The sequence below is a fragment of the Prionailurus bengalensis genome, chromosome A3, assembly GCF_016509475.1.
Source record: "Prionailurus bengalensis isolate Pbe53 chromosome A3, Fcat_Pben_1.1_paternal_pri, whole genome shotgun sequence".
Taxonomy (NCBI): Eukaryota; Metazoa; Chordata; class Mammalia; order Carnivora; family Felidae; genus Prionailurus; species Prionailurus bengalensis.
Genome location: NC_057354.1, coordinates 120,995,633 through 121,014,305, shown reverse-complemented (window position 1 = coordinate 121,014,305; position 18,673 = coordinate 120,995,633). Strand labels below are relative to the sequence as shown.

The 18,673-nt window shown below is 39.6% G+C and overlaps 1 protein-coding gene across 8 annotated transcripts in view; it reads left to right on the top strand.

Annotated features, from left to right (window-relative positions):
* Positions 1–18,673, top strand: part of NCOA1 (nuclear receptor coactivator 1) — a 241,570-nt gene that overhangs the window by 217,762 nt on the left and 5,135 nt on the right. For all 8 annotated transcript variants that reach the window (XM_043604407.1, XM_043604405.1, XM_043604408.1 and 5 more), the window contains 4 exons: positions 512–914; positions 7,900–8,074; positions 13,431–13,614; positions 17,449–17,538. In XM_043604407.1, the coding sequence (XP_043460342.1) occupies positions 512–914; positions 7,900–8,074; positions 13,431–13,614; positions 17,449–17,538 (852 nt within the window). The remainder of the gene's footprint in view (positions 1–511; positions 915–7,899; positions 8,075–13,430; positions 13,615–17,448; positions 17,539–18,673) is intronic.

Below are 18,673 nucleotides of genomic sequence, written 5' to 3'. Positions count from 1 at the left end.
GTTCATTATAAATAATTTGGAAAATATAGGAAATATGAAGAAAATTAAAATCAACTATAATCACATTTTATTCATGAAAGTGGAATAACTGATCTTAGTGCAAAAAGGCAGGGGCACACCTGGGTGCCTCAATCAGTTGAGTGTTTTGACTCTTGATTTCAGCTCAGGTCATGATCGCGTGTGGTTCGTGGGATCGAGCCCCATGTCAGGCTCTGCCCTGGTGGCACGGGGCTTGCTTGGGATTTTTCTCTCTCTCCCTCAAAATAAATAAGTAAACATTAAAAAGGGAGGGGACACACAGTAAATTTGGGGGAAGAAACACAGTAAATTTGGGGGAAATGAAAAAGAAAAAAGTCTCGTAACAACCTAAAGTCAGATAAGATCGAAGTCATAGTGATAATTGCTACATATTTTGTTGTCCCAAGCTACTAGGCTTTATCCTGTAAGCTTTCCAAAATAGGTGGCGACGATAACAATATTAATAAGTGAGGATTTGTTTTCTCCTTTGCAGCCACCCCTGAACGCCCAAATGTTGGCACAGCGCCAGCGGGAGTTGTACAGCCAACAGCACCGACAGAGGCAGCTAATACAGCAGCAAAGAGCCATGCTCATGAGGCAACAAAGCTTTGGGAACAACCTCCCTCCCTCATCTGGACTGCCAGTTCAAATGGGGAACCCCCGTCTTCCTCAGGGTGCTCCGCAGCAATTTCCCTACCCACCAAACTATGGTACAAATCCAGGAACCCCACCTGCTTCTACCAGCCCGTTTTCACAACTGGCAGCAAATCCCGAGTCAACCTTGGCCAACCGCAACAGCATGGTGAACAGAGGCATGACAGGAAACATGGGAGGACAGTTTGGCACTGGAATCAATCCTCAGATGCAGCAGAATGTCTTCCAGTATCCAGGATCAGGTATGAGGATTACACCTCTATGCTGCTTTATTACGTATACGTACAGGCTCACTGACGGTGAGGCAGTGAGCTGAAGAAGAAAGACGCTGACCTGGGAGTCAGGAGATCCAGGCTTCAGACTCCTCTCTTGCCACTAATGGCTCATTGAGGCTCGTTGAAAGCTAAGATGATTAATGACACGATCCAGAAGGACCTGTCTGATTCTAACATTTTTAACATTTTGTCTGCAAAGCATATTCTTTTATTTTCTTACTTTCTGTCACGGGTCCTTGTGAGAATCTCATGAGAGTCCACTTCAGACAGTGAGTTGAAGTACATTAACTCAAAATTTGCCTACAGTGTTTTCCTTATGTTGGAGATTTGGGTCTTTTGATAGTTTATATAGGGATAACACATCTTTACAAAGTGTCTCAGACTTCTCATTGGAGCACTCTTAGCTGTTTAAGTTACAAGCTATTCCTCTGGAATATCAGGAACTTTCTGGCTTTCAGAAGGTTTTTTCCTTTTTAAGCTTTTGTTTGCATTGTCTCCCTTCTATTCTCTTTGTCCTAGGGGATGATGTCCCTTTAAATTTTACTTCTGTCGCTTTCAGATTCTTTCTTTTTTTTTAATTTCTTTTTAATTGTTTTACATTTATTTATTTTTGAGAGACAGAGACAGAGCATGAGCAGGGGAGGGGCAGAGAGAGAGGGAGACACAGAATCGGAAGCAGGCTCCAGGCTCTGAGCTGTCAGCACAGAGCCCGACGCGGGGCTTGAACCCACGGACGGCGAGATCATGACCTGAGCCGAAGTCGGACGCTTAACTGACTGAGCCACCCAGGTGCCTCTGTCGCTTTCAGATTCTAATGGGTAGTGGCAATAAAACACATTTGTTTAATCCATGATATTTAATCAAACTTTGATGCAAATTTAATGGCAAATTCCTGGGGAAAAATTGAAACAAATCCCTTCATTTTATAAGTGAAAGAAAAAGTAAATTATAAGGCAGCCTAAAAATGAGTTTCCATGAGAAGGCTGCTATTTGACTTGAATAAAATGTTGAGGTTCTATAGAGATTTCTTACATGGCAATATGCTTATCAACTTTGACAGCCAAATCAATGTAGACTTTCATTCTGGTGGCAACAAGTACTAAAATCCTGTGACTATCAAATTAAGTTATCTAGGGAGACTTGTGTCAGACAGCACCAGAATTCTCTAAAACCTTTTACTCAAAATTATGTCACATCAGTTCCTTTGTCCTCAGCACAATGAAGTCATCTTTGGCTGGCTTATATCACTGACAATATCTGTATGGGCAAGAAAAGGATTATAAATCCATATCCTAATTATAATATCGTCTGAACCTTTTGAAGGCCACTTTCATGTGTCTTACGATTTCTGCATGCAAAGAACTCGACAAGGCTTTTTCACTTTATTCTAGCCTGCTGAAGTACTTCCTCCAACGTTAGAAGACTCCATTAGATATCTCTTTCCCCACTGCTCTTCAAAAGGCAACTTAGCCCAGACAGCAAATAGAGTTGCATTCATAATATTGATTACAGAGCCTCAAATCAAAAGATTATCTCGTTCACTGGTGAAAAAAAAATAGCTGTGAGTAAGCCCAACATTAGTAAATTCCCCAAAGACTCTTTTCTCTTAAAAAAATAAAAATGAAAACAGTACTTCTATCTATTTTCAGTCATGCTCTTTAACACCTCTTCTCTGGAAAGCCAAGAAAGAACTTCCTATCCTGCTCTGGTTCCTCCACAAAGCCACCTAGAAAAGCAGGGCTTCACAACCCCATTGCCAGTGAAATTGACAAGATTTCTTTTCAGAGTTGTGGGTCTAGTCTGATCTGTTGTGGTACACAGTGATTGAGATAATGAGCTGGTGGAGTTTACTTCTCTAAGCCACACAGCTGGATGTGTTGCTACCCTTTATACGGCTCTATCTGGTACATGGATTTTTCTTCTAGTCCAAATTTTGATGGGCAGGAAAATGCTTTTCACAAAGTAAGAATTCATCTTTGGTAAAGTCAGCATTCATACTACAAACAAAACCCAGACGCTGGATGCACTCGGGAGAGTGGTTGTTTTCATCCAGGTGCAAATTGAAATGAATGACAGAGCTTTCAGTTCTTCCCTGAACTGCTTCAAAATAATAGGGGGGAATTGGCAGTTTTTCTGGAGAGCAAAAGAACATTTAAAGAGGCAATGTTTTTAGTTTTTCCACTGCTCTAAGTTACAAACTCATTCCAACATTATCAGCAATCTGGTAGAAATCTTCAAGACCAGGTTTTGTGGGAATACAAATTCAAGTTCTGGAAAAGTTTTCAGCCTTTTCAAATGAGGCCTTCTTTCAAAAAATAAAATAAAATCAAGGCCACCACGTGTTTTTATAAATAAAGTTTGTAACATAAAGTTTGATTGTAACCATCCTCATTAGTTTACATAGTGTCATCTGTGGTTGGCTTCATACAGAGTTGAGTAATTATACCAGAAACCTTGTAGCCTGCAAAACCAGAAATATTTCCCATCTGGCCCTTGGCAGAAAAAGTTTGTTGTGTTCATTGATGATAGTAAAACCAAAAGTTGAATTCATTAACTTTTGTCTTTTGCTTTGGCGTCTTTTCAATATAGGCCCAAAGTAAATGAAGGAATGTGTGGGTAATATTAATGGCAGAGTATGCTTTCTTTTATTTCTGAAAGCCACAAACTTTTCTAGACTATCGTGCCTCAATGATGAGTGCACAAGAACAGAATTAGACATTTAAAATTTATTTGATACTAAGGTGATATTTAAAGTAAATATGATGGAAATTTTTACAAAATTTTGTACCCACTTCATGAATTCCTTGAAGCCAGTCCACAGCTCCCTCGTCTGTGAACTACAGTAAACATGCTACTCCACCCATTCCTCCTAAGTGATCTCATCTACTCCTGTGGCTTCAGTGACCTCTTCATGCTAATGACTCTCTTCTGTGTCCCTAACCAGATCTCTTGGCTCTTGTGCACAGCTGCCTGATGACAGACATACTTGAATTTTCTTTTGACCAGCACCCAAAATTCAACTTGTCCAAAGTTAGACTCATCAGTTCCTCTTCCCCTTCTCTCCATGTCTCAGTGTTCCAGTTGTAACAGACTTCTCAAGTTCCAAGGAAGAGTACATACTTCACTCTCTTTACTTACTAGGCCTTGTACATCCTGTATCCTCTGTCTCAAACCAATATCCTTCATTACCTGCCTCATTCCTGTTCCTCCCATCTTCCAGAGATGCCTCCTCTGGGAAGCCTTCCCTGACTGCTCCCAATCATAAGCACCCATCACCCTGTCTTACAGCCACTTGTTCACCTACCTGCCTTACTTTTAAACAGCAAGGTCCTTGATTGAACAAAGCATTAACCCTTTTAGTTTCTCTGTTGCTTAGCACAGTGATCTGGTGGGGAGAGTAGCTGCTCAATGAATCTTTGAAGAAGTAAATGAATGGAAAGATGAATCCCCTTTCTAGTTGCTGCTGCCAAATGGCTGTGATACTGTTTATGGTCCAACAGGAATACTTAGCCTGGTCTAGGCAAAGACAGAACTATAGAAATTTTAAACTGGAAGGAATTAGATTGTCTAGTCCAAGGGATCCCAAGGTCCAATGTGATAGCAGGGCCAGAATCAGAATTCTGACTACCCCTCCAGTTATCATTCACAAGCTGGTTCTTCGGACTAAAATGAGGTCATCTGATAAGGAAAACAGAATGTGAGATGAGTCCAGAAAGAAATGTCAGAAACTATGCCGATATACTTGCAATCTCTTACATCTTGTTCAACTTTGATTCTATAGAATAATGTCCAGAATACAATAAGTATCTTTTCCTCCCCCACATATATATTTTTCTGAAAAAAATTATTTCACCATTAGTGAGGTTAAGAATGCATTAGGAACCAAGAAGCATTTTTTTCAAAGATCGCAACCAAAATGGTTAAAATTTAGAATGTGTGCAGATAGTCAACATATAAATGAAGATGTTGGGGGGGAAAACCACCTTCTAGAGTCATAGATGAAAACAATAATTTCTCCATATATTCTGACTCAAATTATTTATCAGAGATTAAATTACACATGGAGGAAGCAGCAGAGAGAAAATCTGTAGCTTCATTTATAAAATCTTTACCAAGAAAAAAGTAAACATATAATGAAAGAAAAAACAATAGGAAGTCTACAGTTGGCTCAGCTTTCACAGAAAATTTTAAATATTTTTAAAATCGTAGCCTATTAAAAAAAACAAAATTGGATAAGTTAACTACATTTCTAGCCAGGTTAACCAAACAAAAAGAGAAAAATCATTATAACAATGGCAAAACACAGAATATGCAATTATATTTATAAAGAGACATTAAAAACACAGAAACATGCTTATGATATAATCATAAGGGAAAGAAGCAGGTCACAAAATTGTGCAACATTTTATAAAGGAAGATTTGAAGGAATTATACTAAATTATAGGTAATCAAATTATGACTATTTTTTTTTCTGTACCTTTATAACTTTCAGTACCTCAAAAGTATTTAACTATGAAATGTATTTTGTCAGGAATAAAATACAAAGTGCCAGCATAACAGAAATCCTAGAAAAGAAATCCATTTTTACTCTTTTAAACTATTATGGACTTACACTTTTGCCTAAGGTGGAATAACAGGAACCAGATTTATTCTCCCATCTGAAACAAACAAAAAATCAAAGTACATTAAACCATAGTTTTTGAAATTGTCCAGACCATGCTACATGGAGAGGGAATCCAACAGGAGCCAGTGGTTTCTCTGAGTCGAGCCCATGGAACTGGGAGTCCAGGAAAGCCAGGCAACTAGAGGTCTCAGGAAAACTAGAGGTCTCATAGGACCAGGAAGGAGTCACACAGAGAGCCACAGAGATGTGCACAGGGTCCCACTCAGGGGTGGGTGTGTGTGTGTGTGTGTGTGTGTGTGTGTGTGTGTGTACAAACCAACGCTAGGGAAAAACACCTGGAAAGATTATAGAGAACAATCTACAAAGTTCGCACAGGGCCAGCTTCTCTTCCCACCAGCCAGAATTGAAAACCTCATAATTCGTGGGATGTCAAGTAGAATACTCAGAAGGGTTTTGCGTCAGTAATAGGGCAAAATATGCCCTAAGCTCTGCTCTTGTCCCTTAAGGCACAAGACCCAAAAGAATTAAACTGTCTCCATATAATCTAACTACAACCCAGACAAAGTTTGAAAATAGTTAAAGGACTTTTAAAAATCTGGCACCTAACAAGGTAAAATCCACAAGGTCTGGGATCTGAACTTTTTAATTACCAAGCACGCAAAGATTCAAGATAATAAAACCAATCATAAGGAGAAAAATCAGTCATCAAAACCAACTCAGAAATCACACAAATGATAGAATTAGTAGACAGGACATTGAGTCATACAACTGTCTCAATGTGTAATTTATAATAATTATACATTCTATATGGTCAAGAAACTGGAGGAAAGCTTGAACATACTAAGTAAAGGTGGTAAGGATGATATAACTAAAACCAAAATCAAACTTTTGGAGACAAGAAGGACAATGTCTGAGATGAAAAGTATAGTAGATGGGATAAAAAGGAGATTAGGCATTACAAAAGAAAAGATTCATGAACTTGAAGATATAACAATGGAAACTGTATAAAATGAAATCGGAAAAAGACTGAAAAGATGCTAAATTCACTCCAAATTGATCTCATAATTCAATGCAGTCAAAATGTCAGCATGCTTTTTGAAGAAACTGACAAGCTTCTCCTAAAATCTATATGGGAATGTAAAGGACCCAGAGTAGCCAAGACAATTTTGAAAAAGAAAAGCCAAGTTGGATGACTGTCAGTTTCAAAAATTACCATAGAGTTACATCAATGAGGACAATATAGTATTAGTACAAGTGTGGACACACAGATCACTGCAACAGAATAAAAATCCATAAATAAACTGTTAATGTTATGGCCAGCTGATTTTCAACACAATTATATCAATAGCTGCTAATAAGAATTACCCTGCATAGAGGGGTACCTTGGTGGCTCAGTTGGTCAAGCATCTGACTCTTGATTTTGGCTCACAGTTCGTGAGTTCGATCCCCACGTCGGGCTTGTGCTGACATTGCAGAGCCTGCTTCAGATTCTGTCTCTCCGTCTCCCTCTCTCTCTCTCTCAAATAAATAAACTTAAAAAAAAAAGAAGAATTACCCTGCATAGAAATGAATGAACTACCAATAAATGCTACAGAATGGTCAACCTCAAAAACACTAAGAAGCCAGACACAAAAGACCTGATAGGATTACGTTTATGTGAGAATTCCCCAAAAGGCACATCTGTCAAGACAGAAAGCAGATCAGTGGTTGCCTGAGGCTGGAGATAGGAGAAAGGAATGACTGTAGACAGGCATCGGAGGCCTTCAGGGTGATAGATGCATGGCTCCATACAGTTTACTAAAAATCATTGAGTTGTGCAGTTCGATGAGTGAATTTGAGGCTATGTAGATTATATCTCAATAAAGCTTAAAAGGAAAGGACAGGGAAGGGAACAAGAGCCCACAAAGGTGACTGAGGCATGGACAGAAAAACTTTGTCATTTTTCATTTCACACATGCATTTGTCTTAACCTTTTTCCCTTTCTAACTTATTTTTATGACACAGGTAATCTGACATATATGTCTTTCACACTTAAAAATTCGTGTAAGCAAAGAACAGAAAAAAAACCATTATACATAATCTTGGTACCCAAATCAATATCTCAGTTAATAGGAAGCATTCTTCCAAACTTATTTTATGTTTACTTGTCTGTTTATACTGAAGTTTCCGGCCTTATTTTGAAGAAACTGAAATGTTTTCCCTACTCTATTGAATAGGCTATTTTTAACTTCTAGTATGACAGATCCTTGGTGGGGGGGGTGGGGGTTCTCTTTTATGGGATTAATAAATTTATAGTATTCACTTAAATTAATTTGTGTTAATTTGCAGGAATGGTTCCCCAAGGTGAGGCCAGCTTTGCTCCATCTCTAAGCCCTGGGAGCTCCATGGTGCCGATGCCAATCCCTCCTCCTCAGAGCTCTCTGCTCCAGCAGACTCCACCCACTTCTGGGTACCAGTCACCAGACATGAAGGCCTGGCAGCAAGGAGCAATGGGAAACAACAAGTAAGGGGCAGTTTTTATATATGAACATCCCTGATCCTCTGCAGCACAGAACGCTCCTGCCTTCACAATCCAAATAGATTATTGGCTACTGCCATTTGCAAGTTCATGGAACTGAATTTTGTGTTTTAGCAAAGAAAAATAATGACTTTTAAATCCTTTAAGTTTCAAGTCGTTTTTAATACAAATCTGTATGTTTACAGTATGGAAAAGTGACCTAATGGCCCCCAACCTTTCCATCCCACCCCCAGCACACCTGAAGAATGTGATCAACTCCCGTGTGTAACAGAGCTTCCCTGGGACAGATATAGAAATGGGTACTTTAAAAAAAAAAAAAAAAAAAGTCATTCTTTATAAAAACACTTAAAAATCCTAAAAGTCTTAGGGGTGCCTGGGTGGCTCAGTCGGTTAAACATCTGATTCTTGATCTCAGCTCAGGTCTTGATCTCAGGGTCGTGAGTTCAAGCCCTGCGCTGGGCTCCATGCTGGGCATGGTGCCTACTTTAGAAAATCCTGAAAATCTAAAGCAAGAATGGCAAAACATCAGAATTCACTAGAGCTGAATAGTGAGCATACAGGTTTCACCCTTCTCAGCACGTTTGAAAGATCTCATAGCAACAGCAAAGGTTTTGAGGCTTCTAAGGCCATTCTGCCTCATCCAGCTTTTTGAATCTCTAGATTTTCAGTGGCCTCACCTTGCCCATTCTGCTTAGAATTATCTCACGGATGTCATTTTCCCCCCAAATCCTGGCTGCTGAACTTTTCACACTTCACTTGAGTTTTATAAGGGTTTTAATTAGGTTGTGTCTTGGTTCTAATGACAGGGAAGCCGTTTGATCTGACAACATAATAAGTAAGGCAGTTAAAGTTGAAAACTTAAGACCATATTCTCCTAAAGTTCACTGAAAGGTGAGAGGAAATCTTCTCTTTTGAGAACTGCGTAGCTCTTAGTGAGGACTGTGTGTGAATTAGGTAGAAATGGAACCATCTATATAACCTGCAGGAAGAAGTTAGTCTCCTAATGTGTTCTAATCCCAGCTTCCTAAATTCACTTTAGAGTCCATGGTCCATGATTACAAACCCAACTAAACTCTTGCTCCATACCTACACCTAAGCACTTAAATGTGTCTTGGTAAAAACAAGGTCCGGCTGACAGGTCCACACCCTTTTACAGTTAAATTCCCTGAAAGACTGTACTCTAATGCTACCTCTCCTTCCATTCCTTGTTGGCCGGTCAGGCTTTCATCCCTGCCGCTTTTCCAGAGTATTCTTGTCAAGGTGGGCAAGACCTCTACAATGCCAAATGCAGGGATCGTTGGTAGCATTTGATATAGTTGAGCATTTATTCTTTCTTGAAGCCCCTTCTTCATTTGGGTTATGGAACATCTTTCTCTCTTGAGAAAGGTGACTCTCATCCTATCTCTTGGTGTCCTCCACTGGATCTTCCTCATCTCCCTGACCTCCACTTGAAATCCTCAGAGCTCATTCTGTCTACTTGCTCCCTTGGTTATGCCATCCACTGTTAACGGCTATAAATGCCCATGTCGATGCTCCTGACTCCCCACTTTAAATCTCCAGCCCCGACTTCTCCCCTGAACACCATGGTGTACATCCACCTGCTCAGTCAACATCCCAGTCAGAAATCTGATAGGCATCTAAAACTTACCACGGTCTTCTTCCCCAAAGCTCCTCTCCTACCTTTCCCCATCTCCGTAAACTACAACCTCATTCTTCCAGTTATTCAGGAGAAACCCTCTTCTCTTTCCCTCACATCCCACATCAGACATCACATCAGCTTCTTAGCAGCTCTCACTTCTTACCCATCCCACTTGTACTCTTTAGTGTGAGCCACCATCTTTTTCCGGGACCGTGCAGTAGCCTTCTGTCTCCTGCTTCCACCCTCACTCCCCTGCCGTGTAATCTCCGCATGGTAGCCAGAGTGATGCTTTCAGAACATGAGCAGTATGTCAGTCCATTACTCAGAACTCACCAACTTACTCCAAGTACAATATAGGGCCTGTGAAGCCCACGTGATCTTGTTCCTGGGTACCTTCTGACCTCAGCTGCTATTGCCATCACTCAGTCTGCCACACTGGTGTCTGTGTATTCTTCTGGTGCTCACGTGTGCCAAGTACATTGCAAACTCAGGGCCTTTGCATTTTTAAGTCCCTCTGCTGGAATGTTCTTCTCACAGTAGCCACATGGTTTGCGCTGTCACACTTCAAGTCTCTCCTTAAATGTCACCTTATTAGACATAGATATTAAATGTCACCAGATGAAACTTCCCTGACCATCATTTCCAAAACAACAGCATTTTCTACGCCCTGACCCCCTCCTTGCCTTCTGTATGTCTCTTCCTAGTACTTAACACCACACATATTATGTGTTAGTCCGTCTGTTTATGGTCTGTCTCCTCCAACTAGAATATAATCATCCTAAGAGCCAGGACTCTGTTTTTGTTTACTCGGGTATGTCCATCCTTTAGAACAGGTGAGCACTTAATGTACATCTGTTGAGTGAGTGGATACAGAGATTCCCTCCCCTGCCTCGGTCACTTCTTGAATTCAGATTCAAAGTGGACTTGAATTTTTCTTGTACTTTCACGGTTTTTGTGAACTTCGACTTTGCCAAATCACTTGAAGAAGAAAGATCAACTCTTCAAGCATTCGCACTTGCTTATTTGCTTCACGTGTGAAAGCGTATCAGTTGACACAGTCCGCGTGTATTTTGCGACCACTCCCTGTTTGTATTGCACAGTGCAAGACACCGCAAGGAGCAGGGGGGAGCTGCCCTTGCTGTCGAGTTACCGAGAGTCCACTTGGTGACAGGAGTGAGAGGAGTAAAACGTGAAAACAAAGACTCTTTTAGTAGAATGATGTAATAGGGTTCCGAGACAGTGTAATGTGATTCTTTTTCATTATCTCTACGGTGGCAAGAAAAAGAAAGGGTTAAAGCAAGGCTCTTTGTCCTGGAACGGTGCAGGTTTCTGTGTAACACTAATCGCTCTGAAGATTCCTAGCACTTATTAGCATTTTAAAGGCTAGGAAGGCCTGTTGTTTAACCCTTCCTTTTTAGACTTATTTGACCTGGAGCGCCTCCCTGCTTGTTAATACCTGTATCTATGGAAGCCACTTCAGGCCGGAAGTCTTCATCCTTACCTTCCCCCTGCACCATGATTTAGGGGCTACCAAACACCTGGGGCTAGCCTAAGGAAACTGCAGTAATTGCCCCCAGGGTGGCCAGGAAAGCAGAGGGAGGGAGGCCTAAGGTGCCAGTGAAGCCTACAGTCCCTCTGAGGCCTAGAACAGGGAGTTATGCTGCAGAAGGGCGTGGTCTTCTTCTCATAATGGAAGAAACTGAAATGGAACTATTGGCAAGAGCAGTCTGAAAGAACTTAAGTGAATATAAGTCCCAAGTATAAAATGTGAAAAGAAATTAAATCCTAAACTTTTTTTCACTAAGAATGACATCATTGCAGCCCTTGAAGCTTCTGCAGGCATTAGCTTACATAGCCCTGAGCTTGAGCCTCCACAGTGGTGATTTATGTATCCGTTGACAAATGAGCATTGTCTGCGGCAGAAATGTTCTCATTAGAAAATGGGCAGCAAACTAATAGGTTTTTCCTCACCTTTAGTTGTGGGGACGCTGTACAAGCATACACACTGTACAGACATTAATGGCTCAAAGATGTATTATTGACCATTTCCTGGGCATGTAATTTTCTTTGAGCATTTGTGTTTTATAATTACTTGGGGAAAATCTGCTACTTTTCTTCAGGCATGATGGATAGGCTGTTTCTTGGCCTGTTAATTTTAGTATGATTACCTTAATCTACCAGAAACTATAAATGTCAGTACATCCTGCTTACCTCCCAGGAGCTAGCAAGGAATAGATAAGCAATTGATGGGGTAAATGATTTTTAGAAATCAAATTCTCCAGAATTAACATTAAAATAGGTGGAATTTTACCAGCAGCTTATTGTTTAACAATTGATGATAATCATCAAACATTTGATGTTTTGTAGAACTTACAAAAGACACAACTCACATTATTTTCCTTTAGATGTGTGTATCTGTATCATTTAGAATTTTGGGGTTCAAATATAAAGTTTCCAGATGTATTTACTTGGGAGTTTATTCCATACTATTCTACCAGCTAAGAGAAGAAGCTGGTTTAACATTTAAGATCTTTGGTGTAACAAAAGTCCAGAACGAGGCCATGAAGAAGCAAGTCCATAAAACAAGCCCTCTGAAAAACATAATTGCCTTTGCATTTTGCCTCTAGAAAAGACATAAAGCTGTCTTTAGGCCTGAGAAGACCTGTGAAGTCTTTAAACATTTACATTTGCCAAATAAATATATCTGGTTATATTCCTCTTAGTTTATAGCATATTGAAAGCAGCCAGAAGCTGAAACTTTGAGAAATGACGGCAAGCTATAGAACACTGAATAAAGTCCCTTGAGTCTTAATGTGCATAAATAGTTAGAAATGCAACTTTCTGTATCCATCCTCAGAAACTGTGATTCACTAGGGCTGGAGTAAGGCCTGGGAGTCTCAATTTTTAATACGTCCTGGCCTTGGTGCTATAGTGGTAAGCATAGCTGCCTCCCAGTTTTCAACAAGTCCCAGGGAATTCTCTTGCAGATGCTCTCTGGACTACAGTTAGAAAAACATTGGTGTAGATCCCAGAAAAATCCATAAATAAGAAGCAGTCTAAACCTCATCAGTTGACAACACCGAGTAATAACCTATGTCCATAAGTCACTTATTCATCAGATATTTACTGAGTGCTTGCCATGTGCCATGAATGAGCAGAGAGACAAGGAATAAGTGAAACAAAATGCTAAGTCTAAGAAAATATACAAGCAATGACAATACAAGAATGCCATCTTTGAATTTGTTAATTTATTCAATGAGCATCTACTGAGGATTGATATATATCCCAGGCATTTTGCTTAAATAGAACATTCTCTATTTGGGAATATAAAATGGCGTAACAAATTTTAGAATGGTTTTGATGGTTAAATGAGTAAACTTCAGTTATCTTGAAGATTTACTTATGTGGACAACTTACTTTCTTATTCAGCTAATTGGAGCTTAACAACTCGGATACAAGGCCAGATAATTGTCACTTAAAATGAGCTTTATGTAGTTATTAAATCCTCTCTGCAGAGTTCAAAATTCATCCGAATTGTACTCAGTCTTTATATATTATAGTAAGATAAAGTCTTACACGTCATTTAAAAACGTATAATATTTTCTATCGCATTTTATCTAATAATTAAGAAACAGAGTCCAGTCACATCATCCCCACGTTCACAATCCGTGGATGTAACTGGGATTGTTTTTGAGTTAACAGCGTGTTCAGTCAAGCTGTCCAGAGCCAGCCCACGCCTGCGCAGCCCGGAGTGTACAACAATATGAGCATCACCGTGTCCATGGCAGGTGGAAACACAAATGTTCAGAACATGAACCCGATGATGGGCCAGATGCAGATGAGCTCTTTGCAGATGCCAGGAATGAACACTGTGTGCCCTGAGCAGGTAAGTGGCACAGCTGGCATGCACACCACACACCACGAGTCGTTATTCCAGGGAAAATCAGGTATGTTCGCAGTTGCTTGTCAGAAATTACCACACCACGCAGTGATGTGTGTTAATTGTTTCTCAGTAACACTAGGGGGGAGAAGATGCACTTCTTTATTTTTTTCCCACTGTCTTTTGAGTTAGCCTCTCTTAAGATACACAGTGGAAATTTTGACAGACCTCCTAAGATTTTAGTCTCAAGAGATTTTAGTGTTTTAGATTTATTATAAAATGATACATATAATATATTGGCTTGGAGCATACCCCTTTATCTTCTGAACACATTTTCTTCATTTTTCCCTTTCAGTTCAACAAACATTTATTCACTACTTACTATATACAAAGGTAGTTCTGTGGGAGATAATACTGACAAGTTGGGGAGACACGACATTAACAAAGGATCAGTTGAATAATAGGACAAAACCTCTGTGTAAGAGATGGGCCTCCCTAGCGCCATACATATTTATGTCAGATTAGGAAGATGTACAATTAACTACTGAGAGTTTAAAAGAAAAACGCCTAATTAGGAAAGGCTTCTTGGAAGATTTGCCTAAAGCAAGAGAATAGAAAAGAATATTCAAGACCGGTTGCCACAGCATAATCTAGGCAGGAATAGAGGTTGAAAGTCTAATGAATGTTAAGGGGACATTTATATTATGTTTAAAGCAGAATTTATGTGGTAAGCTTTTTAGGGATCTCGCAAGCCATCTGAATGTTTTAGAGTTTATCCTGGAGCCTCCTGAAGATTTTTAAGGATAGAATGACTAAATTCAAAATGATGTTTAAGGTCATTGGGGTAACTGCCTATAGTTGCTATTCTCATTTTCAGCAACCACAAAGGAGACTGGTGACTAGACTGTGACCATGTAGCTATAATTTATAGCAAATCTTACAAACATGTGAACACTGATTACCTTTTCTATAGAATATTTTTTATTAAAAATTTTTTTTAACTTTCCATTCCTCATCCCCCCCACTTTATATAATAAGTCCCTTAAGAGTTTAGCAGGGAAAAAATCAATAACTTAGTGATTTATTTCCTATAGCAAATTAGAAGACCTAAATAGTGTTGTTTCTTGTTCTTGTCCTTATTATTCAGTTATTAGAATTTTTCACTATCTCCAGAAGATTAAAACAAAATAATGAAAAATATAATGAATTAGGTAAAAGAATATTACACTTAAAGCGTATTTCTTATATAGCTGGGTCTTGCTTTCCTATTCAGTTCGACAATCTGCACCTTTTAATTGGAGTGGTTAGCCCATTGACATTTAATGTGATTATTGGTATGGCTGAATTTAAATATCTCATCTTGTTTTCTCTTTGTTCCATCTCCTGCCTTTTGGGGGTTTAATTGAACACTTTAATTCAGTTTATCTCCTTTATTGGCTTATTAACTATATGTACCTCCATTTTGTTATTTTAGCGGTTGCTTCAGAGTTCAGAGCATACATCTTTAACTTATCGCCATGTACCTTCAAGCGCTATTATATGACCTCTTATATAAGAACCTCACAGCTGTTCCCATTTCTCCCTTCCTCTGCTGTTGTTATCATACATATTGTGCCTACGTATGTCATATGCCCCACATGCTTTTACTTTAAACAACTAGATATATATTTTTAATTTAAATAAGGCTCCTGTATTTACCCATGTAGTCATTTCCAGTATTCTTCCTTCCTGTGTGTAGATCCAAATTTCCAGCTTGGTATCGTTTTCCTTCTGCCTGAAGGTCTTCATTTAACATTAACATCTTTTGTAGTCTGCTGCTGATGAATTCCTTCAGCTCTTGTATGTCTGAGAAACCTTTTGTTTCACCTTCATCTTTGAAAGTTTTCCCTGAATTCTAGGTTGGCTTTAGTTTTAGCTTTCAGTACTTTGGAGACGTTGCTTCACTGCAGTGTCTCTGATGAGGTATCTGCTGGCATTTTATCTTTGTTCCTCTGTACACGATTGATTTTTCCCTCTCTGGCTGCTTTTAAGATTATTCTGCTTGTCGCTGGTTTTAAGCAATTTGATTACCATATGCCTTAGTGATTGTGTTCATGGTTCTTGTGCTGGGACTTCAGTGAGCTTCCTGATTTATGGATGTATAATTTTCATCAAATTTGGAAAAACATTGGCCATTGTTTCTTCAAATATTTTTTCTGTCACCACCCACCCCCCTTTCCTTCAGAGACTCCCCCACACACGCACAACCCCCCCCACACACACACATACAAAGTAGGCCACTTGAAGTTGTCCCCCAGATCACAGATTCCCTGGGTTTGCAGATTTGAGGGGGAAGGATGCAAGGTCAATTTTTTTTTTTTTCTCTGTGTGTTTGATTTGGGATAGTTTCTATTGCTGTAACTTTAAATTCACTAATCTTTTCTTTTTCAATGTCTGATCTGTTAGTTTTATTCAGTGTATTTTTCTTCTCAGGTTTTCTGTTTTCCATCTCCAGAAGTTCAGTTTGGACCTCTTTTATATCTTCCATACCTCTAACATGTTTAGTCTTTCCTCTTATCTTCTTGAACATATGAAATATGGTTATTATAATAACTGTCTTAATATTCTTGCCTGTCAGTTCTATCATCTGCATCATTTTGGGGTTGGTTTCAAATTGATTGACTTTTCTTTTCATCATGGATCATATTTTCCTGCTAATTTGCATGCCTGGTAAGTTTTTATTGGGTGCCACACATGTGAATTTTACCTCGTTGATACTCCTACATTCTTGAGCTTAGTTCTGGGACTGGTTAAGTTACTTGAAACAGTTTGGTCCTTTCAGGTCTTCCTTTTTTGTTTAATGGGACCAGAGCAGCATTTAGTATAGGGCTCGTTTTCCTTTACTGCTGAGGCAAAGCCTTTCTAATACACTACCTGATATTATGTGAATTACGTTTTCCACTCTGGCTGGTGAGGTCAGGACCTATTGCCAGCTCTGTGTGACCTTTGGGAATTATTCCATCAGCATCTTCACAGGTGACTCTTCCCTCTGCTTTGGGTAGTTCCCTAAAAGCCATTAACAGATCAGTACTAAGTTGCAGGCTCAAGGGGTCCCTCTGCAGATCTTCCGAGCTTCCTCTCTGTGTAGCTCCCACTCCTCTGATATTCTGACCTCTGAAGTCCAGCTGCCTTGACCATCTCAGACTTCCAGCTGTGTCTTCTCCACTCACGGAGCCTGCCGGGCTCTGCCTGGGTTCCCTGTCCCCGTGCTGGCTGCAGCCTGGAAATTCTCTGTATTTGTAGGCTGGGGCAATCATAGGACTCATCTCCATTGTTTCCCAGCTCTTAGGAGTCACTCTCCTTCATTGGGTTTGTCCAGTGTCTTGAGTGTCTTCGTTTCATATATTTTATCCAGTTCTTTCGCTGATTCAGGCAGGGGATAAATCGGATTAATCTGATTTTCTCTTAATGACAAAAAGAAGTCGTTTGCTAATTAACTTGTGTGTGTGTGTGTGTGTGTGAATATAACTTTTATTGAAGTATTGTATAAATAGAATATACAGAAAAATATACAAGTCAGTGAATTTTCACAAACTGAACACTTCTTTAAAGCTACCATTCAGATCAAGAAACAAAACATTATCAGTAGCACCCAGAGGTTCTTCTCATGCTACTTTCATGTCACTCTTCACCCCTGCAAAGGGAACCACTGTCCTGACTTATAACAACATAGTAAATTGCTAAGCTCTTTATTCCTGCTGCACTCCTATTTTCTGTCAGTGAGATTATTTGTCATTGAAGAATTTGGTCTTCAACTTAAACAACTTGCTTGTAATTTGGTCTTGTACTTATCTTTAATAGATAAATGATCCAGCACTGAGACACACAGGCCTCTACTGCAACCAGCTCTCATCCACTGACCTTCTCAAAACAGAAACAGATGGAACCCAGGTCAGTAAGAAAATTCTAAACCCAGAGCTGCCAAGTGTACTCTAGATACACAGGAAACTTTGTTCAGCATCATGGTTAAGAGCCTGACCTTGGGAGTCAGACCTGGATGTGAGTCCTGGCTCTCCTCTTCTTAGCTATGTCCTCCTGGGCATGTTAGAGGACTTCCCTGGGCTGCTATCTAACCAACAGAACCAACAAGTTACCTGCTTAGAGAACTGTTGAAAGGGTTAAATGAGAGAAGCTTTCCAAAGGTTTAATCCGGTGGTTAAACAGGATAAAGGGATCACAAATGGTGGCCACTAATTGTTATTTTGTAAATAAGCACCATTCTAAAACTCATGTGTAATCCAAGTACCTCAAAAGATCTCAGTAAATTCAGACAAAACAGAATGCCTGCTGTGTACTCTGCCTCCTTTTAGAAGTTCTTTCAAAACAATTCAAATAGCAAGGATGGCCACCTTCCTATATTAACATAAATTTAGAGATTGTGGGTGTTTTAGTTCACTTTAGTAACTTTGGTTTGGTCGTTAGTGTCTTACTAAATGTGTATTTTTAAAATATTGTACAGGCATTATGGTAAGGTGAAGATACAATGAAACATGAGACATGTTTGCCCTTTAGGTGAACTTTGGGGGAGAAATGAGGAAAGGAAGTTTCTTTTGTGAAACACTTACAATTTGCCCAGCACTGTGCTAAGCACTGTCTGCTTTATCTCATGTAAGCCTCCCTATGACCCTATGAAGGAAGTAGCATTCCAGTTTTCCACAGATGAAGAAACAGAACCTGAGGAGATTTAACCACGCACACAGTTCACAAAGCTAGAAAGGGGCAGAGCTGAGGTTCAAACCCACGTATTTCTAACAACCAAAGTTCATGCTCTTTCTGCCATATCACTTGAATGATAAAACATGTAGACATATGCACATAAATTGTCACATAACCAAAGAAGGCAAACTCAAATTTATATTACAAGTGACAGGAACCATTCGGTTTAAAAGAGAAAATGCTGTGAGGGTCAGAAGAGCATTTACACAGGAGCTGAACTGGGCCTTGAGGACAGTTAACAAGGCAAAATGAAGTAGAAAGTGTCAGAGGCTGAAGGAAGGAGTGAGCTGGGAAATCTAGGGCATTGGGA